The sequence below is a fragment of the Rhopalosiphum padi genome, chromosome 3 (genome assembly GCF_020882245.1).
Source record: "Rhopalosiphum padi isolate XX-2018 chromosome 3, ASM2088224v1, whole genome shotgun sequence".
Taxonomy (NCBI): Eukaryota; Metazoa; Arthropoda; class Insecta; order Hemiptera; family Aphididae; genus Rhopalosiphum; species Rhopalosiphum padi.
In genome coordinates this window covers 77,700,389-77,722,768 of record NC_083599.1, presented here as the reverse complement: position 1 = coordinate 77,722,768, position 22,380 = coordinate 77,700,389, and the positions used below count along the sequence as shown (strand labels likewise).

The 22,380-nt window shown below is 28.9% G+C and overlaps 6 protein-coding genes across 6 annotated transcripts; 1 reads left to right on the top strand and 5 right to left on the bottom strand.

The window, feature by feature from the left end:
• Positions 1-5,060: 5,060 nt before the first annotated feature.
• On the bottom strand, positions 5,061-5,663 carry LOC132925797 (zinc finger MYM-type protein 1-like). Its single transcript, XM_060990161.1, has one exon. The coding sequence runs from the start codon at positions 5,661-5,663 to the stop codon at positions 5,061-5,063; it is 603 nt and encodes a 200-aa protein (XP_060846144.1).
• A 162-nt stretch (positions 5,664-5,825) lies between these two features.
• On the bottom strand, positions 5,826-7,661 carry LOC132925796 (zinc finger MYM-type protein 1-like). Its single transcript, XM_060990160.1, has one exon. It carries the CDS (start codon positions 7,659-7,661, stop codon positions 5,826-5,828), a length of 1,836 nt encoding a protein of 611 aa, XP_060846143.1.
• Positions 7,662-14,057: 6,396 nt separating this feature from the next.
• LOC132925795 (zinc finger MYM-type protein 1-like) lies at positions 14,058-16,665 on the bottom strand. Its single transcript, XM_060990159.1, has 4 exons — positions 16,590-16,665; positions 14,883-16,243; positions 14,590-14,771; positions 14,058-14,205 (listed from the first exon to the last, which is right to left on the bottom strand). Exons 1-4 carry the CDS (start codon positions 16,663-16,665, stop codon positions 14,058-14,060), a joined length of 1,767 nt encoding a protein of 588 aa, XP_060846142.1.
• Positions 16,666-17,507: 842 nt separating this feature from the next.
• On the top strand, positions 17,508-19,322 carry LOC132925794 (uncharacterized; the record flags this gene model as incomplete). Its single annotated transcript, XM_060990157.1, is given in 5 exon segments — positions 17,508-18,068; positions 18,264-18,455; positions 18,457-18,487; positions 18,549-18,809; positions 18,976-19,322. Coding segments are annotated over 5 exon segments (1,392 nt in total), but the record flags the coding sequence as incomplete, so codon positions are not given.
• Positions 19,323-19,544: 222 nt separating this feature from the next.
• LOC132925793 (uncharacterized) lies at positions 19,545-20,471 on the bottom strand. Its single transcript, XM_060990156.1, has 2 exons — positions 19,829-20,471; positions 19,545-19,774 (listed from the first exon to the last, which is right to left on the bottom strand). Exons 1-2 carry the CDS (start codon positions 20,469-20,471, stop codon positions 19,545-19,547), a joined length of 873 nt encoding a protein of 290 aa, XP_060846139.1.
• Positions 20,472-21,395: 924 nt separating this feature from the next.
• LOC132925792 (zinc finger MYM-type protein 5-like) lies at positions 21,396-22,046 on the bottom strand. The gene has a single exon (XM_060990155.1). It carries the CDS (start codon positions 22,044-22,046, stop codon positions 21,396-21,398), a length of 651 nt encoding a protein of 216 aa, XP_060846138.1.
• Between the last annotated feature and the right edge of the window lie 334 nt (positions 22,047-22,380).

The window sequence follows — 22,380 nt, the reverse complement described above, 5'->3', positions numbered from 1 at the left end:
TTTGTGCTAGTTAGGTTAGTGCATAAATATTTAAAATCATCTACCTCCTCAAACATATATTCTCCGACCAGTATTCCAACGGCATTTCGTCTCTGATCTTTGTTCCTACCGATTCGCATGTATTTTGATTTAGTCTCGTTAATGTTGAGTCCCCGTTTGTTTGTGCTTCGTATCAGTAATTCCGTTGATTTTTTGATGTCCTGCTCGCTTTCGCCTAATATTACCACGTCATCGGCATATGCTAGTAATGGAAGGTTTTGGCCGCAGTTAATTCCTAGGTATTCTTCTTGTACTTCCCTTATTGCCATCTCTAGTACTATGTTAAATAGTATTGGTGACAGTGCGTCACCTTGTTTTAATCCTGTTGTTGTTTGGAATTCTTCTGATTTCTCGTGACCAAATTTAACTGCGCATCTTGATCCTTCCGTGCTCACTCTTATCATCGATATTAGTTTTGAGGGGACTCCTAATAGCTTTAAGCTTCTCCATATTTCTGTTCTTTTTACGGAATCGTATGCCTGTTTAAAGTCTATAAAGATTAAATGTAGCGGTCTGTTGAACTCGTAGTACTTTTCTATTATTTGTTTAAGCGTGAAAACATGGTCTATTGTTGATCTGCCTGACATGAAACCACTCTGATATTCTCCTATGATGTTATTGGCGTATGGTCTTAATCGGTTTAGTAAAGTGTTCGATAGAATCTTGTATGCTGTGTTGAGTAAAGATATTCCCCTATAATTCTTTACATTCATGGGGTCCCCTTTTTTATATATGGGGCATATTATCGACAGGTTCCATTCCGATGGAATTCTTTCAGTTTTCCATATTTCTTTTAATAGGTACCATATTTCCTGCATTAGCTTTTGTCCACCGTTCCTCAGGAGTTCAGATATGATCGAGTCTTCTCCTGGTGCTTTGTTATTTTTAAGCATTTTAATGGCCACTTCTATTTCTTCTTTACTTGGTATTTTATCCTCTGGTTCTGCAGTTAGATATGTTATACTCTCTTCGATTGTATCCACTGTTTTTCCCAATAGCTGTTTAAACGCCTCTCTGAATTCTTCTGCAATCTTTTTTTCTTCTGTGATCAGTACGTTATTGCTATTCTTCATTATCATAGTTCTTGGTTTACGTTTTTTCGTTAGTTCGTTTGTTATCCCAAAAAAGGTACGAGAATTCAGGTATTCCTCTTCAATGGTTTTTATTTTTTGTTCTTCCCAGATTCTTTTTTCCCTTCTTTTTATCTGTTTGCATGCTCTGTGTATTTGTGCCCATATTTGCAATTTTTCTTCGGTGTTAGATCTCAATACTTCAATTCTTGCTTTGTCTCTGTCTTCTATCACCTTCTTACAGTTATCATTGAACTATTTATTTTGTCTTCTCCTGGGTTCTAGTCCAATTGTTTCTTCCGCTGTTGTTTTAATAATGGTTCTTAGATTTTCCCATTTCTTTTGAATGTCTTGTGACTATTCTACAGTATTTAACTTAGTCATCATTGTTTGTTTGTATTTTCTTACGATGCTCTCCTTTTTCATATTTTCTATGTTCAATTTTGTTTTATCTCTAGGCTTCTGCGTCCATTGTCTTGGTAGCTTTAGTCGGAGTGTCGTTTTAACTAGGAAGTGGTCTGAGTGGGCTCCTACTCCCCTGTAACTTCTTACATCCTGAATCCAATGTTTTATTATGTTATCTGTCGCTACGTGGTCAATCTGGTTTTTTGTGGTTCCGTTTGGTGACATCCATGTCTGTTTGTGTATTCTCTTATGTGGGAAAAAGGTACTACTGATCCGCATATTCTTAGATCCTGCAAATGTAATGAGTCTTATCCCGTTGTCATTGGATATTTGATGTAGGCTTTCTTGGCCGATTGTAGGTTCAAAAACTCTCTCTTTCCCTATTTTTGCATTAAAGTCCCCCATTATTATTTTCGGTATTCTTTTTGGTATGCATTCATATATGGTATCTAACTCGCTATAGAATTTTTCCTTGATCTGGTTTCTTTTTTCCTCTGTTGGTGCATAACCATTTACTAATGTCATGTTTAACCATTTACATTCGACTTGTATGTAGCACAGCCTTTCATTATACGCTATAAAATTCTTAACATATGGGAGTATATCATTCTTGATTATAAAGCCTACTCCAGCTTCGTGATTTGTGCCACAGCTGTAAAACACTGTATGGTTATTTGACCTATACTTCCTGCTCCCTTTTTCCAGTTCAAAAAACATGCATGTTTAGGTGCATCGATGTTTTTATGAGACGCTCTCTCACACGTCACGCAATATCGATTTCGGATACCAGCAAATAAAATTTTTTTGGTTTTATAACCAATTATACTAGCCTAAAATAAATAATAAAATTTAAAAAAAAACGGAATAAAAATAAAAATATTATATAATAATTTTTTTGTACCTACGTACATACAATTACCTACTGACTACTGTATATAAATGTGTTGCAATCATGGTTGAAAAAAACGCATTTTTTTTAATAAAAATAAAAAAACAACGTTTAAAACAACAAACAAAAAATCCAAAAAAACACGTTTTAAACATGTAAAAAAACCGTCTTTAAAAAACTTTTAAAACGCCGTTTTTGTTTTTTTTTGTTTTTATTAAAAAAAATGCGTTTTTTTCAAGGTTAGCAAGTGAGTCAAGTGAGTGATTGAGTGCTGTACAGTAGGTAAATTTACTAAAAATATTTTTTTTAGACACACGTTTTTCATTGATGTTTAAAACTTGTGTTTTAAACGTCTAAAACAACATCAATATGTTTTTTTCGTTTGTTTTAAACATAACAACCCTGGTTGCACTAACTTTTAATCATAATTAATATACAAATTTAATTTTTTATTATTATATTGTGCGCATTAACTTACTACTCCCGATAATGCATCATATCTCGTACTGTATATTATTCAGTTTTTTATTAAATGTCATTTAAATTTTTATACTTGGTTTCAGGTACATTACAAACATTATTCTTTTGATACTCATCCAGCCTAAAATGTGAAACACAAGATAAAACATATTTTCTGGACAAAATAATTTATAGATAGATTTTCACATAATTGTAAGTAAAATATTTTTTATGCTTATTTTTCAGTTTGTATCAAACATAATTTTATCTCATTTATTTGATTTCAGAAAAAAATATTACCTAGTTATTATTTCTATTTTGATGCTCATACTTAAATGCCCAATTGTGATCAACTTTTTAACATAGGCATCATGATTGCAGCATGATTTTAAAGTGTAAGTAGTTATACCTAATCTTATAAAAAGTACTTTAGCTTAAATACTTCAATAGATACATTTTAGTAAATTAACTTCATTGTTTTTAAAATTGAATTGTTTTTACTTGTAGAAAGGTTAAATATAATCTGGCAATGTGGATATTGTTATTATTTCACAAAAATGTTATATGTGACTACAGTGATAATTTAAAAAAAGACTACCAGGGAATTTAATCTTGTGTGTTGTTAAAATGTTAACAATATTCATGTATTATGTTTAATTTCTATATCAATGTATATTCTATTTCAAAGATATATTACCAATGGGTAATGTTTTTATGTATAATACATAAGGTAATATATTCTTTAGTTTTTATTAAATTTTATTTTAATTTTATAATTGGTTTCAGGAACATTACAAATTGAAGTCTTGTGCTTAAAATAATTTTTAGATACTATTTGCACATAGTTGTAAGTGACATATTCAAATAAGTGTCAAGTAAAACTATTTAATCCACTGTTGTAAAATCTGTTTAAATTTAAAAAAAATAATTTTGGCATTTACAAATATAATTTCATTTTCAACTAATTCTATATTTCATTTGAAGTTGTAAATCTTTTTATAAAAGCAGTTATCATATTTTAAGCTGTGCATTAATTTAAGAATCAACATTAGCATGATTTTGTGGTTTTTGGATTTAATTTTTTTAGTTAATTCATTAAAACATTTTGTTATATTATCAATTATTAACAGACCACAAACAACTTTATCTATAACTATTGAAATTGAAATAGTGTGTCACATTAAATTGTAATTAAACTGCACCGTAAGCAATAAGGTTTATATTATAGTAATAATGTGGTCACTTTTTGATGTTTAGTAGTTATAGGTTAGGTTAGTGACATTAAAGACAAGAGTTATTTATACATATACATTTTCACTAAATAAAAGATAATGCCATTTAGAATTATAATTATCTATTTACTTATATTTTATCAAATGTTCAAATTTTTGACCATTTACTTTTAAACACATTTCCATTCGTTTCAACACTTCATGGTGGGTTACTTTAAGTAACATTTCCTTGGAAATTGATTCACAGGCATGTACTATTTTTACAAGAGCTGTATGTTATTCAAGTTTCGACTAACAACAAATACACTGTCAGTTTAATTAAAAATTATTTAAATTTCAAAGTATATGTATACAATTTTTATTGATTGCTATGAATAACTATGGCCTTAGCCATGTAATTATCATTAATATTAATCATAAAAAAAAATTATTTAAAAAGTGTTAACAAATGTTTTAATGTTTTGAAAATTTGATTACTAACCTGATATGATACATTATTATGTACGTGGATTTTTATCAGAGGCGGATCTAAGATTTTTTACGCCCGGGGAAAATATTAAAATTACGCCCAATCATAGACCAAGACTGAAAATATATCATTCCCTTTAATTGTTTTCTAATAAATGGAACTAAAATTACAAACATACTTTACATACTACATACTTATTGATTTTTAAACACATAATAATGTTAACTAACATAGTTAAAAATATCAAGCTAGTTCATACTCTGATGCTCATAAGATCTTATTACTTATTACTTGTGTTACAATAATTAAACTAAATAGAAGTTATTCTGATTTTTACACTACTATTAAAGTATGCTAAAGAGTATGCTCTATCTTTTCTAACTATTAAAATAATTAATAATACACTTGTTTAATTCAATATGAAAGAACTTTTTTATTAAAACATTTTTTATTTACAAATCTGCTACTTTCATTACACTTTACATATTTAAATAAATTTAAAGCTTTATTCTTCTGGCTTTTACTTCAGCGAAGTCGTTTATAACTGAATCGAAATCGATGGAGTTTGATATTTCTTTTTCTATAGATAATAACGCAAGATTAGTCAGTTTAGTTTTATTTACTGTGGAACGTAAATAAGTTTTGATTAGTTTCAGTTTGCTGAAACTCCGTTCACACGTGGCTGTTGTGCATGGCAATGTTAAATAAAGCCGAAGCGCTATGCAAATATTTGGAAAAATACTAGCCATAGAATACTCAAAAATAAACTCTAATAGTTCTAATGGTGTTGTATTTTTAATACTGGGTAATGCACTTATGGCATGATGCTTAAAATGTATTATTTCTTCGGTTAGTTCTGAAGCGTTTAAGTCTTTATTATATTTTAAGGCTAAATCAGCTGCTGCTTTGACTAATTGGTCTGTTTCTTTTTCGAATAGTTCAGATCCAGTCAGAAAACTAAAATCTAAGGATACATTATTCAATGTTTCAAATCTCCAGCCCAAGTGTGAAAGCAAAACATCACAGACGTTTTTCAAATTAATTAAACAATTATTTTTAGCAGAAACGTTCCATTCATCGGCAGATTCATCAAAATCCATTCTTTTTGCTCTTTTTTTCCTTTTTTTCTGGAAATGAAGGGGAAATACTCATTTTTACACTTACTTGTTCAGCATCTTGGAATAATATTTGAATTCTATTATTTCTTAAGTCAGTTATTTCTTTTATTAATCCATGAATCATTTTTGCTGCTTGACATACTGTTATTGTTTTTTTTGAAGAAATACATTTACACAATCAATACTTGATAGTATAGAATTCCAAACCGTTAATAGACAAATAAATTCATGATCCACTAAATTAAGTAAATTTTTTGCAATTGGTTTTGATTCAAGATTTCCATTTTCAATAATATTAATCAAAGCACATTTCACATCAGGTAATTGTTTATAAAGGGCCTTTACCGCAGCAGCTTTAGAGGACCATCTAGTATCCGAAAAGGGTTTAAGAGTTACTTTCAATGATTTCATCAATATTTCCCAACGTAAGGTAGAACCAGAAAAAAAATTAAAAAGTTGTTGAATTTTACCGAACAATAGCTGCATTTGTTTATTTGATCCTACAGCATTTACACCTGCTAAATTCAAACAATGTGCTGTACAAGGTATAAATGTTGCTAATTGATTTTTTTCTAAAATTTTTGCTTGAACCCCATTGTACTTCCCTGCCATATTTGATCCGTTGTCATACGCTTGGCCCCTACAATTTTGAATATCTAAACTATCTAGAGATATCTGATGTAATATTTCAGTAGTCAAACCATTACCAGTTTTTTCATGAGACTCTATAAAGCCTAAGAAACTTTCTTCTACAAATACTTTACCACCAGTGACACGAACATATCTTATAACTTGACTCATTTGCTCTGTTCTAGATACATCTGGTGTGCAATCAAACATTATTGTATAATATTTAGCAGATTTAATTTGATGTATAATTTCATTTCGAACTTTTTTGGCCAACAAAGCTATAAACTCATCTTGAATTTTATGAGAAAAGTAATTTATAGAACCTTTCTTATGTGAATCAATGTGTTCCTTTAATATTAGATCATATTTACTAATCAAACTTAACAAATTAAGAAAGTGACCTGCGGATGGACTCCCAGGTATGTCTGAATGTCTCCTTAATCCTAAATTATTGTTGGCACAGTACAGTATTGCATTCAATATTGCTTTTAAAATGTGTCTCCATTTAGCTACTTGCGATTTTATTTGATTTTGTAAGCAGTCATCAATAGCTCCACCATGTTTTAATTTTTTTTCAAACATTTTCCATTCAAGGAAATTTTTAACGTGGTCTGAAGAATTTTCATGTTCCCTTAAACGTTCCATTTTTTTCCAGTTTGTAAAACCTTGTTTAGGATCTGTTAATGCACTTGATTTAGTTCCAAATAAAATACAACAAAAACAAAAAATCGCCTCATTAGGTTCAGAATACATCATCCACGTTCTGTCACACTTTTCACCGTTATTCATTTGTTTAAAAAACCAATGATTTTTGAACGGTTTAGGTGCTGTCATCCCTCGATTTGGTCCATGAAGAATAAGTATACAGCGCAGTTTATCATTAACAGGAGACCAAGAACGAGGACTGTCAAATACAATTTCAGGATAATGTGTGGCTTTAAAATGTTCATACTTATTTTGACCTTCTAAAGATACCTCAAAAGTATTCTCATTATTAACTTGATGACAATTCTCACTTATATTAAATGTTATGAGTTCTAAGTCATTGACAGTTATATTTTTTTCATTTATCTTAACATCCAAAGAATCGTCATTAGTAATTTTTTCATTTAAATTGCTATTACAACTTATCAATGGTAATGGTTCTTTTATAATCGTGTTTTCATTTTCATGTTGTTCAATATTTACTTCATTGACATCAACATCCAAAGAATCTTCAGACTTATCCACATTTTCACACTTTAACCAGTTTTTCCGCGTTTTTTCCCACTGTTTTGCTAATTGTATCTTTTCAGCTTCTATCTTCTGCTTTCTATTGCGAAAAAATGAACCTGGAGGCCGCTTTGACATTTTCGTCCTTAAATGTATTAACATTTTTTTTTGAAATTTTAAAAATTTAATAAAATCAGTCTTAAGTTCTGAGTGAAGCAAAAAATGTATTGATATTATTAAGAATTATAATTATTGAATTACTTAAATTAATATTATATTGCTTACTGTAATATAATTAAAATTATAAAATATTGAATAATTAACTACATTTACGAATTAAGGTAATATGTAGATATATTGTTACACTCTTTATTACAATTTACAATACATTATAAATTGAGGCTCATAGCACCAATAAAAATCTACAAAAAATAATCTCTCGTTTTATATTTTTTCCTTTTTTTAAGTTATCCAAAATTGGATGGAAAAATACTATTTTATAAAACAAATACGCCAATAACTTAAAGTTGCTGCTTTTTTTAAAATAATATAATATAATATAATTTAATATAATAACATATTAACATAAATCATAATATAATTTTACTAATTAAAACCACTGAAGCGATGAATGCAACTATATATCTTTATTTAGTTTATGGAATTAAAATTTTTTTACAACATTAAAAACTTAAAGTGGTTACATATTTTTTTTCGAAATAGGGTATTTAAATAGAAACTGTTTATTTTTGTTTGTATTCAGTCTGCAATAGTAAACATTAAACAATTATATAGGTATTATATTTTTATATATTTAATATTTACATAATAAACCTTAATTTAAAAAATAATTAAACATAATTTTATTTTTTCATCAATTTCAGTTTAAGGCATTAATATAAACAATAATAATATATATTATAATTAATCTATTCTGTGGACTGTGGTGTAACCAAATTTAGACTATATCAAAAAGATTCAGTTTAAAGTGATTAACAAATTTTCAATGAATCGGACTAAATAGCATAGCATTGGTATGCCTAAATATTTTTAAAAATTTGAGTGGCCTAACCCACATTAAAACTTAATCAACGTTAATTGAGTTAATGCTTGATAGTTAGTTTAAAAAGCAAGAAATTATATATAAAACGTGAGTTTATTATTTTCCTTAGAGTGGATTTTATAAGAAAAAAAAATGTTGCAAAATAATCAAAACTTGAATAGGCACCTGTCCTATATAAAAACACTTTTGCTGTTTTGGTTCTGTGTGCCTCAATTATAATAGACCTTTATAGTGAAATATAAATTCGTTTATTCTGATAAAGATACAAAAATTTAGATTTTAGGCCAATAAAAAATGTAATCAAATTATAAAAATAAAATTTTTTTTTTAAACATAAACAAATGTATAACCATCTTGGTAAATATTATAATATATAATAATATTATAAAATATTAACATAATTTTCAATAAACAGATATAATATTATATCGTACGTTGATTGATAATCTTATAAAAGTTATTGTGTAGGTATCAGACCAGACATTTTAACGAAAACACAGCATTAATAAATACCTAGTTTGACACTATCACTCAGAATCTTAATAATTATAGACTATAGTAGGTATATACTTATACGAATCTATTTATAATCTTACCTTTAACTAAAATGATGTCTATTGTCTATAACTAACTGGCTATTCCGTGCGCAGAGAGGTTCAGCCGCGCTTTCAAATGGCAAATGGCAGAATTTGTCACTGTGGTCTGTGGTAATTAATTTTGTACTATTTTTATCCGCGTCATCGCCGCGCGTCGACGATAACGTACATATTAATTATTATATTTATATTTATTATTGATAATATATGTTTATATTTAATTTGTATTATTAGTCTGTCTCTATAATCTATATGTACTGTCGACCGTCGACGTACGCCGCCGATCGCGCAGCTACGCGATCTAATAATAGAATGATTAATTATTTTACGCCATGAATGATTTTATTTTTATTTTTCATTATTAAGTGAAATAAAAATATTGTACCTAATAATACCTATTGTTTGTGTATAGATTGTAATTATATTTTAATAAAAAATTAGAAAAAAACTTCTAAAACCAAACATTAATTTAAATACCTACAAAAAAATTACGCCTATTAAAATTTTACGCCCGGGGATCAATCCCCGGCTTCCCTCCCCCTAGTTCCGCCTCTGATTTTTATATACATGTGCAAGAACCAAAATAGTATTATTCTCATCTCATTTATTACTCGCTTACATCTTATACTTTTTATGTTTTTTTTATTGAAAGAACATTATTATTACACAGCGCACAGCGTGTAACATTTAGGCATATCCATTTTTTGACATTAGAATATGACATGATTTAAATTATTATAATGAAAGTAAAAATACTTATAATATGCTTGTGATATTACTAATATTAGTACTTTTAGGAAAGAGTATCACATCATACAACTGCTAGGATGTAATTGATAATTGATATTTCTCCCAAAATCCTTAAAATAAAATGAAAATATATTTGTGTTTTGTTTAGCATGCAAATGCATTACTACTTTTGTATGTTTTATTTCACATTTATAGAAAAATACAATTGATTGTATGATAAAAAATTGTTTTCATTTGAATTATAATATTTAAATAGTAATACACACGTATCTTTTCTTGCATTATGTATACAGACTGTATTGTATATTATAAATAAACTAAATTTATTAAACTCATTATTATTATTTATTCACGCAATAAAGATAAAGAATATAAATACAGAGTACAGACAAGAGGATTTCCTTTTAATTTTAAGTGGGTTTTATTGAAAAAAATTTAATTCATTAAATATAGATGTGTCATCAGATAACGGTTTTTAATTTGTAAATAGGTAATTTCAAAATATACATATATTCATCATTATAACTAAACTACACTAGTATTGATAAGTTAATTTAAAACATTAAAACAATACGCAATATCAATAGGCCACGTGTAGTAGCTATGTAATCATAATGCCTATGTTTATTTATATTACAATATGTATTTTTAAATTCTAATTGATTATTACATATTCTAACTGGCGCAATCATAGAATCATGTACATAATATTTTACATTTGTGTTACCGACTGGACTACTGACAATTATTTAGTATTTAATTCTTGATCATAGTTATGCTATAAAAAATAAAATACCTATAGGTTATAAGATAACATACTCGATAAAATAAAAAGAAATTGTTTTATACATATTTCCTTTGCTTTGAAAATTGTCAGGTGCAATATAAATCCATAAGCATTTAGTAATACGTAGTAATTATTAACGAATATTTTGTATTGCATACCGAATTATAATTATCGAGCTCGTATCCATTTACTAAGTATTTAGTATAATAGACTATATTATCCTTATTCCTTAGTATAAAAAGTAGAATATATCCGGAATTTTTCGTTCAAATTTCGATTACAATACGTCAACATTTTCAGAAAATTTACCTGATTCACATTTTTCTTTAAAATACATATGTTCTTATTTAAAAAACCAAAGTTTGTATCGCCACAGGACATTCCTTAAATGTTTTGAAAAATCTAAATACTCGAAAATATCGTCTTTAATTACAATTAAAAATTCCAAAAATCAGAATTTGAATATATGCATAATTTAAGCATAAAACTGGGGTGAGCATACTTAAAAAATCACCCTGTATAATTGCCAGACGGAAATATTGCTTATTGCACAAAACATTCAGCTGTAAAATTAAAAATAAATCCATCAATATTGAAATAATATTATTTTTGTATTGGCCCATGAGTATTATTAGTTTGTAGTATGTAGTCATTAGTCACAAATAGGTACTTTATAAAGACCGCGTGGCTGTAAAGTTGTTTACCCCCGCACCAACTCGTCTACTACTGTCCGCGAACTATAACTATGGTCATCAGAAGTGTACCCCCCTATTGACGGCCGACTACTACAGCGCTCCATAGCGGCCGACGGCACTTGGTAGATGACTACTTTTTGGTATAGAATGGCTTATCTGTTTATTGTATAATAAATGGTGCTACATATGGTGTATTTATTTATAAGTAATAATTTTGTTAAGTTGTTCCCTATTTTATGTATAGTTTATAGAATTAGCTGCATTGACAAATTGTTCGGGTGAGAGATCATTTTCAGTTCTTAAAAGAGTAATGAACTATTTAAGATCGACGGTTAAATCGGTTAAATGTTTTTTCTTTATTATAAATGACGTGTTATACGTATTTCTATAAATATTCACATTATTATCTGATATTATTTTGTCGTAATGGACTCCATGTAATCGGTATATATAAATATTATTAATGTGGCTTGGCGTGACGCGTTGGCTGCTACCAGTCGTGGAATGCGACTGGGAGTAAGTAACGGCCACAGCTACTAGCACCCGGATAGGTGACCATTCGGGTTCTTAGTAGTTAAAAACCTTGCCACACATATACACGTGTTTGCTACCATACCGTGACAACCGTAACACAACCTACCATACCACTAAATCCCTACCACAATTCATAACCCCTACAACAGCTGATGGCCTTAGTCGCCGGGCTTAAGTTCAATATAAAAAAAAAAAAAAATATTACTAGATTAATAACCGATAATGATAATGACTTGTTTTATTATTTTTTCTATTTATAACAACCGTTGAATTGTTTTGGTTCAATCCCCACTTTATTCCGTTTATTAAAACCCGGTTTATCGTATGCTTTTAACGTGTCTCTTAAAATGGACATCGGCCATTGGGACACAACGTTCGTATTTCATAATCGTCACTTCATTATTTTGTCGTACTACCGTATGCCTGTACTACCGTACACCCGTATAACAATATTATTGTTATTACGCCACCGTATTTAGTATTTTATTATTTATTTTATTCAAAATAGCTAGAGGGTTACGTGAACATGAAATTTTTGATTTATTGGGTGATTGTTATATATCAGAATTAGATTTTTCGGACAAAGAAACGGAAGATCAGTTCGACAATGAAGAACTGCAACAATTATTAAATGATTTTGAACAATGGGAAGACCAAGACGAGCTGAATGAAACAGAAAGTGAGATAATTTCCAACCAGACTAGGATTAATTTTAATGTAACTGAAAAAAAAATATAAACCGGGATAGAGTTCCTTTTTGTCCACCTGAATTAAAATTGAAAGATTTAGAAGAAAGAAATTATCCACCAGAAATGCCTTCTATAACTGATTATTTTTATGAATATTTGAAAAAATTGTGTATTATACTAATTTATATGACATTCAAAATTCCCAAACTAGACATAAACCCACCAATTGTAATGAAATAAAAAAGTTCATTGGGATTCATTTGATAATGGGCTGTCTAAAGTATCCGCGTGTTCGTTTATATTGGGAAAATGCTACTGCTGTGAATATTATTATTAAAAATATGTCCAGAGATCGATTTTTCACATTACGTAGAAATTTTCATTTAATCGGTAATACAGAAATTCCAAAAAATAATACAGATAAATTTATAAAAGTTCGTCCTTTATACGACGAAATTAATAAAAAATGTAATAGTTTGCCGGTTGAAAGAAGGTTAAGTGTCGATGAACAAATGATTCCCTATAAAGGACATTTGCAAATGAAGCAATATGTAAAACGTAAACCCTGTCCGTGGGGTATAAAAGCATTTTTGTTATGTGGTGAAAGTGGTATGGTTTACAACATACTACTTTATCAAGGGGCTACCACTGAACTAGATACAAGTAAACAAAAACAATTTGGTCTAGGCGCTAGTGTAATATTGCATTTAACAAAACACCTTGAAAAAAATAGGCATTTCCTTTTTTTTTGATAATTTTTTTTCAACGTTTAATTTATTTGAACAGTTACAAGCTAACCAAATATACTCTGTTGATACTATTCGTACTAATAGATTCGCAAATCCACCCTAAACAATTAGCCAAAATGGGAAGAAGTACTTTGAAATTTCAACTTATATGGAGAATTGTAATTTATGTATGGTGAAATGGTATGATATAAATTATAAGGTATGTTACCTTAGTTTCCAATTATATAGGGTCCATATACATTCGGTTAGGATCTCTCTTCCCCCAGCCTCCCAATCAGTGGCGTAACTGGGAAAAAATCTAGGGGGGGCAATATAATATATTTATCATTATCAAAACCCTGATACCCCTCCCTCTCCCCAGTTAAAATATATTTTTATTATATGTATTTTGTACAGTATACTTAATTGTTTGAATTACATAAGTCATATTTTAATTCATTTTATGGTTTAGATAAACATAAATTGTAGGTAGCAGGTACTTGGTACCAATATTGTTAAATAATACCAATAAGAGTTCATTAATAAAAGGTGCTACATGTAGCTTAAAAAAGTAACTAGTATTAATATTATTTACTTATATTTCATATTTACTTAATAATTAATAATAAATAACAACTTATTGAATCATATTATTTATTAAATAAAACTTATAAAGTAAATAAAAAAAAAAATTATTTCAATGCTAGTTTTCTATTACCCCCTTCTCCTTTTGAAACAAATTCATCAATAATTTGATCAAAATCAATTGGTACTGATCGTTGAATCTGTAGAGATGCCAAGCTGCTTAAACGTACTTGGCCCATGCTGGTTCTTAAATAACTTTTCAAACGTTTTAAGCATGAAAATGTTCTTTCGCATGAACTGGTATTTGTTGGTATAGTAAAAAATATTTTTATTATTTTTGTATAGTTAATAAATCCTATTTGTATATCACCACATAACAAATATGCTATTTTATTATTGATGTTAAACTCATTATATTTTGTCTTAAACATTCGATTAAACATGGTAAGCTCAATAGTGGTTTCATCAAAATTTATTTTATATGTATCACATACTAATTTAATTGAATTCTTTTCAGATTTTTCACTAACAATAACATCCTTCATAGCTTGTAGTATATTAAGATCATTTTCTTTAAATCTGTCTTGTATTTCTTTTATAATAATATCCAAAACAGTGTTATAAATGTTGATTTTATACATATCTTGAACACTTATTATGTTTGAAGAATTAACTTGACCTCCTCCCAATTTCAGTGGAATAGTTCTTTTTCTAGGAAGTTTTGGAGAGCTAATATTGTTTTTTTTTGTTATTTCCATAGCTTTGTTCCAAGTTATATTGAATTCTGTATTTGATCTATACTTATTTAAAATATCTACTGTCTGTAGTGTCATTGTATTTACACTAGCATAATTAATATTAGGGGATTGTAAATATTTTGATAAAATATTAGTTTCTCGCATTACATTATTTAAAAAAACTATACAGAACACAAATTCAAAATTTGATATAGAAAAAAGCAACGAAGAAGCATCAGATCCATTGATTGAATCTTTTTCTGAAATGTCTTCTAGAGTTTTGAGAATGACAGTAAAATTAGAAAGAATTGAGTTTAATGCATCTATCCTGCAACTCCATCTTGTATCACTCAATCCTTTTAAAGTTTTTGGTCCAATATTATCACCTAATTTTATCCATATTTGCTCAAATATTTCATATCTTTTAGAAGAAGCACCAATAAAACTATGTAAAGCCTTTAATGTTCCAAAAGTATTTCTAACATATGATACTTGTTTTGCCAAATCAACCAAACAAAGATTAAGAATATGAGCGTGACAATGAACATAAAATGCTAATGGATTTTCAATTCGTATTTTGGCTTGAACACCATTATATGATCCTCTCATGGAAGCTGCCCCATCATAACATTGACCTCTTAAATCTTCAATTCTAAGATTATAACTATTGAGTACTACCTTTATTAAATTAGTCAAAGACTCACCATCAGTTCGGTCTGTTCTAAAAAATCCTATGAAATCTTCATGGGGATTTAAATTACTATCAACATAACGTATGATGAATGATACTTGTTCGTGCCTAGCAAGATCCTGAGTTTCGTCAATTAATAAACTATAAATACCAGCCAATTGTATGTCCTTGATTATGTTTTTTGTTACAAATGCACCCATTAAACTAATAAATTCATTAGTATGTGTACCACTTACATATCTGAAGGATTTCTCTTTTTTTAAAAAGTAACGCTCCAAAATATTATTGTCTTTTGCACGTAATTTCATCAGTTCTAAAAAATTGCCCATGTTTTCAGAATCTTCATTTTCTCTATGACCTCGAATTGGAATTCCTTGATAAGCACAGTATAAAATAGTTTCCAATAAGCATTTTATATATTCTCTATTTTCTTTTACTACTTTGTTATGATTACTATCAATTTTAGATATGATATTGCCTTGTTTAATAGCTGATTTGAAACCAGCATATTTTGTCAATGATTCTTTATGAGCAACACTTTTGGAATGATTATTAGAATATTCGTTCATTTTTTTCCAAAATTTAAAACCATTAGTTATAAATGCTTTATCACAACTGGCAAATGGTAAAGCACGACAATAAAAACAAAATACAAAATCTTTTGAAGGGCTGTATTCAAGCCATGGCAATTTCACGTACCATTCTTTTCTAAATTGTCTACCTTTAACTTTAGGAAAATTACAATTAGTTGGCTGATATGGACCAAGACCAGAACAAAGTAAATTGTATGCATTGTTAGAATTTCTAACCGGATCACGATCACAGTCAATTTCACACTTCAAATTTTCTTGTTTTTCAGGGTTTCCTTGAAATTCAATTTAAACAATTTAGTAAACATAATAAATAATCATTTTTAAAAATTATAATAAATACATAATAAAATCTTTTATTATAATATTTAATAATTAATATAATAGGTATATAACATGTATTACTTACCAATTGAACAGTCTTCATCTATAGAATTATTTATACATGTGGCAATATTTTCAAGTTTTTCTGTTTATTAAATTAATTTAATAATAATAATAAAAATAAAAATAAACAATCTAAGATTATACTAGAATTTATAGTATACTATGTATAAGAACGCCATGTGTTACAAAAAAACTTTTGTTTGAAAAATGTATTAAACATTAAGTAATACTCACTGCTTTGGGCGTTTGTAGTCTTTTTACATTTTGATGACATAAAATAAAACAATGTCAACTGCCGTTTATTGGACATTTTTTTTGTTGATATTTTGATATAATTAATAATAATTAACAAATTACAGCAGAATGAGGAAGTAAAGTCAGTATATAATATTAGAATAGTATATTCAATAGACTTTAAGTAAAGCACTAAATCACACTAGCACATAAAAATTTAATGTGGTAATGACTAACGTAAAGTACGTAGGAATAAACTATAAACAGGACAAAATAATAATTATATTATCAGTTGTTATTATTGTAATATGTTATTGATCTAAAAATAACCTCCCGTTCCTTTAGTCATAATCACGATTTCAAGATAATGTTCATACTGTCTATCACACTTTAATAGATATGTAATGGTATTATTATTATTATTGTATTATTTTTATTCCTAACCCAACTAATGCGATTATTGTAAATTGCGATGACATAATACATAATAAGAGAAACCTAAAATTAATGTTAACTTCTATGAAATAATTCAAGGAAAATTTTTTAGTCTTATAACACGTATGTTAAATTATAAAAAATTACATTTTTTCTTAACTTATGATGATTTAAATATTTGTACAGTTGGATTATCTGGGGGGGCAAAATTATACCGTTATCTCTGTAAAAATTTCCAGGGGGGTAAGTGCCCCCCCCTTGCCCCCCACAATTACGCCACTGCTATATATTATAGATATTATAATAGTTATTGTCACTTTTGATTTCTATCATTTTAAAATGATAAAAACATGACAAAACAATAATTAAAATAATCTTTTTAATATCGAAATAATTATGTAAGGAAAAAACTTTCGAGATCCAAGAGTTAGTGATAATATTTTATTATATTTAATCCAAGTTTAAACCTTTGTTATTCACATTTGTAGTGATTCAAGTTATTGTAGTGAAAAATATTCTTTCCGGGGTGGACGTCGTATTGTCGATATATTTCATATATTTCAACAAATACAAAATTTAACTACCCACACACCTGGATTAGATTGCTCATTTATGGACGTGGTGTTAATTAATGAGAAATGCAAGGGATTTGAAAGTGTTTGGACTTTTAAATGTAAAACGTGCAATTTAATTATGACTATTACATCAGAAAGTAATGAATCAAATTATTTACCATTGAATACCGCGATCGCAAGTGGAACGGTAGCAATTGGTATCGGGTATACGCAGTTGGCAGAATTTTCGGCAAGCATAGATATACCATGCATGAGTCCAAACACTTACACAAAATATATCGATAGATTGAGTGTAAATATTGAAACTACTGCATGGGATACGATGAAACTAGCCGGTATAGAAGAAAAAAGACTTGCGATAGAAGCAGGTGATATCGATGAAGACGGTACACCCATGTGTCCGGTGATCGCTGATGGACAATGGAGCAAGCGTAGCTACAAAACTAAATATGATGCGTTTTCAGGAGCGGTAAGATAAATAATTAATTTAAATTTATATTAATAATACTATTAAATTTTTAAGTAATTAATAATTATTATACGTATTATCTATGTGTCAGTAGGTATAATGAGTATTTATAATTCAATAGTTTCCATTTTTTTTTTTAAATAATCGATAAAAAAAATATGAACATCTTTATATATTTGTTTCCATTTGTTGTAGGCCACTATTATTGGTTTTCGGTCAAAAAAAATATTGTTTGTGGGTATACGAAATCGTTATTGTGTGATTTGTGAAAGGGCTAAAAATATGGGTAAAAGTTCCGAAAAACATAAATGCTTTATGAACTGGTCGAAAGGCGCAACTAGTATTGAGGCTGATGCTATTTCTGAAGGTTTTTTAAGTAGCGTAAACTTTACATGGATTAAAATACAATAAACTGATTGGTAAGAAAATAAGTAATACGAATATATTTGCAAAAAAATTTCAATTTGTTTAAATTTATAGGCGATGGTGATAGTAGTGTTACTAAACGTCTACACGAATTACTTCCGTATGGTCCACGTCTACTAGTAGAAAAAATTGAATGTAGAAACCATATTCTACGAAATTATTGTCAAAAATTAATGGCACTTACAAGAAATACAACATACCTCTGTTATATTCGTAAATTTATAATTCGAAATACAATTCGATTTCGTACAGCCATTACCAAATCTATCAAATACAGGAAAAATTTAGATCAGTCACTTTATGAAAAAATAGAAGGTGAAAATAAATAAAAATATTTAATAAATTCCTTTTATACAATTCTAAAATTTATATCCAAAAATTAAAATATAAACAAAAATCCATTCCGAATCTAAAAGTAAAATAAATATAATATTGTTAGGTCGTATCTATAATTGGTATAATTATTTCAATTACATTTTAGGATTACGTAAGGACATACTGAATGCACCTTATCATATTTTTGGTCAACATACAAAGTGTGAACAATATTTTTGTCCTGGACCAAAACAATGTAAAACAAATTTAGTCCCGGAGGTAATAAAGTGTGGTCTAATGAATCAAATTGACCATATTCTTCATCGTGTAGTGGACAACGCCAAGAGTTTACTATTCGATATTGATAATAATTATTGTAAACAATTCAACAGTATAATCAACAAATATATAGCCGGTAAAAGGTTAAATTTCGGCCAAAAACAATCCTACAACACAAGAGTTCAAGCAGCTATAGTATCATTCAATTCCGGTGGTGAACAGGGCCGTCTTTAACCTTTTTGAGACCCTGGGCAGTGGTAAAATGGGGCCCTTACAACTTGGGCAGAACAATATTTCATTAAAACAGGTAAATAGCAAGGTGAAAGAAAAGAAAAAGTCTAGATTAACTGTAAATTATTATTATTATTTTTTTTTAATTTCACATTAAATATCAGGTTGTAAACATAAATTTAAAAATAATTATAAAATAACCCGGAAATGTTGAACATTCTATTTTTATTGAAAAAATACCTTTCTAGATTTAAAATTGGCAAAATCGTCAATTACTTCTTTGAAGTCTATGTTTTTGAGCATATCACATTCTATTGACATCAACGACAAACTGTTCAATCTTTCTTGTAGCATTGTACTTCTTAATTCATTTTTAATTCGCTTCAATTTGGAAAAAGAGCGTTCTCCACTGCAGTTAGTTACCATCATGCTTAAAAATATTCTCAATGAAATTTCTACATTTGGAAATGTGTCTTCAATTTTATTTTCTTTCAAAAGATGATATATACTTAATATATTATCAGTTTCTTCATTTTCACTAACATGCTCCAAGTATTCTTTTAAATGTAAACATTCCATTTCCAACTCTGCCTCATTAACATCTTCGTAATAGATTTTTGCGAATTCTTTGCAACATTGTCTCAACGCTGTAGAACTCAGAGTTTTCAATCTGAAAAACAAACCAAACCGCTGATTAATATCCTTGTACAAACTTAACCGCTGTTTTAAATGCACACTCAGGGTATCAATTATTGGAAAAAAAGTTTCTACTTTAAATTTATCTTTTCCATACAGTTGAACAGATGATCCAGAGCCATCAAAAAAACTCTGGCGTGAGCTTTTAACTCTTTTTCTTTGAGATAGATCCTTGTAATCAGATTCCGGATTTTTTTCTTTGGCGGACGATTCGAAGTCATCAAATTTATCTCTGAGGTTATTAATATAATCATCAAGTGAAGTTAACAAATTAGTTGCAATGTCTAGTGTTATTGTTTTTTTCTGAAGATTATTGCTTGTTTTGTCTATTCTTTCCAATATGCAACTCCAAATTTCGGTTAGTATCATAAATTCTAGGTTTATAATTTTTCTGGATACACTAAAGGCTTCGTCTCTTGTTTCTCGTGGCTGTTCAGAATCCTTCGTGATAGACATCTAAGCTTCAATAATTTGTTTATGGCCGTTATGCAGGGCGCTTACTGCATCAGCCCTCGCAGACCATCTTGTTTGTGAAAGACTTTTCACAACTTTTTTTGAATCTAAATGTTCTATTAATTTATTCCATCGATACGTAGAGCCCGAAAAAAAATTATAAAGTTTCTGAATAATATCAAAAAACTTTGTTGCCTCTAATACACACCCAGCGGCATGGACACCTACCAAGTTTAGTGAATGTCCCGCACATGGTACAAAGGTTGCAAATTCACATTTATCCTTGATTCTTGCTTGTAAACCTGAATACTTCCCCGACATATTTGACACATTGTCGTAGCTTTGGCCTCTACAATCTTTGATGGGAATACCATGACTATCTAAAAAACTTAATATTATTTCCGCCAAATACTCAGAATTATGCTCTTTGATGGGTATAAATTTCAGAAATCTTTCAACGGGGACACAATCTTTTACGTAACGAATTATAAAAGTTAACTGGTCAACATGAGATAGATCGGGCGTACTGTCAACGCTAATGGAAAAATATTTTGCTAATTTAACTTCATTTACAATTTCTTTTAGAACCTGTTTTCCCATTACATTAATAAACTCGTTACAGATATTTGCAGATAAATAAGAAATATTTCCTTTTCCTGGATTACCAAATGTTTTTAAGTGATTTGCAAGTAATGGATCAAATTCACTTAATAATTCCATACATCCCAAATAATTTCCATTATTGGGAGATCCTACGATTTCATTGTCACCGCGAAATGCAAGTCCTCTCGACGCCAAAAATTTGATAACAGCTACAATTTGTTCAAGTACATTTCTCCAGTAATTCACTTCTTTTTTACGTTGAGATAATAAATCTGTATCTACTCTACCAACCGCTTTACTTCGTGCCAGATAAGTCATCATAGATTAACCATGTGCTGAGCTATTTTCATGTGATAAAATTATACTATTAATGTGCTTCCAATCATTACATCCACTTTGAGAGCATAGGCTTGTATCAGAAGGGTTAAATAAGCAACATGAAAAACAAAATACTGATTTTTTTGAAGGCGAATACAACAACCATTTTCTTTCAACACTTTCATTGTTTTTTAATTTACGAATAAATAATGCTTTATTGAAATACCTAGTTATTGATTTATTACTATTTGTTTCTTTGTAGGTTCTAGATGACTCGGAAAAGTCATAATCTTTATTTTGAAAATACGCAGGTCCTTTACAAATCAATATTTTACGATTTGCCTCCGTCAAATTTTCGTTAAAATAATCAGCGAGGTCGTGTGATATAATATGTTCTGGGGCGGAAAACTGTTGTGGTTCAACTGACACAATTATTTTTGTTGGCGAAGTCAACGAAGTTGTTGCTTTTTCGCCATAGGGACGGTCGCATTTTGCATTATCTGATTCAAGTGGAGGATTTGTTAATTTATGGCTACTTACAGAAGTTTCTTCTTTCGTCAAATATGATTCTAATTTTGGCAATTTGTCAATAAGTTTTTTCTGATGGGCGGCTTTTTTCCTTTTTTCAGATCCACTAGGATATAATCGTTTCGACATTTTATATTTCGATTCAGTATTTATAATGTTCTTTAACCAATAATACACGGAGCACACGCGCGCACGGCAGTTATTCAACGACTAGATTAAGTAGATTAGATGTTGACTTGTTAACAATCGAAGAGATACGCGTGCACCGACGGACGACAATATAAATTATTAATAAATGATTTGTTTTTGTATTAGTAACTAACAACTTTCGTTATCTAATTCATTCTTATTGACCCGACGTCCCAATAGGTCGTATCTTGTATCTGATTGTTTGTATATATATATATCTAGAGATTATGCGCATGTACCGTGCTTTCGGACGACTAACCCGCATCAATAATTG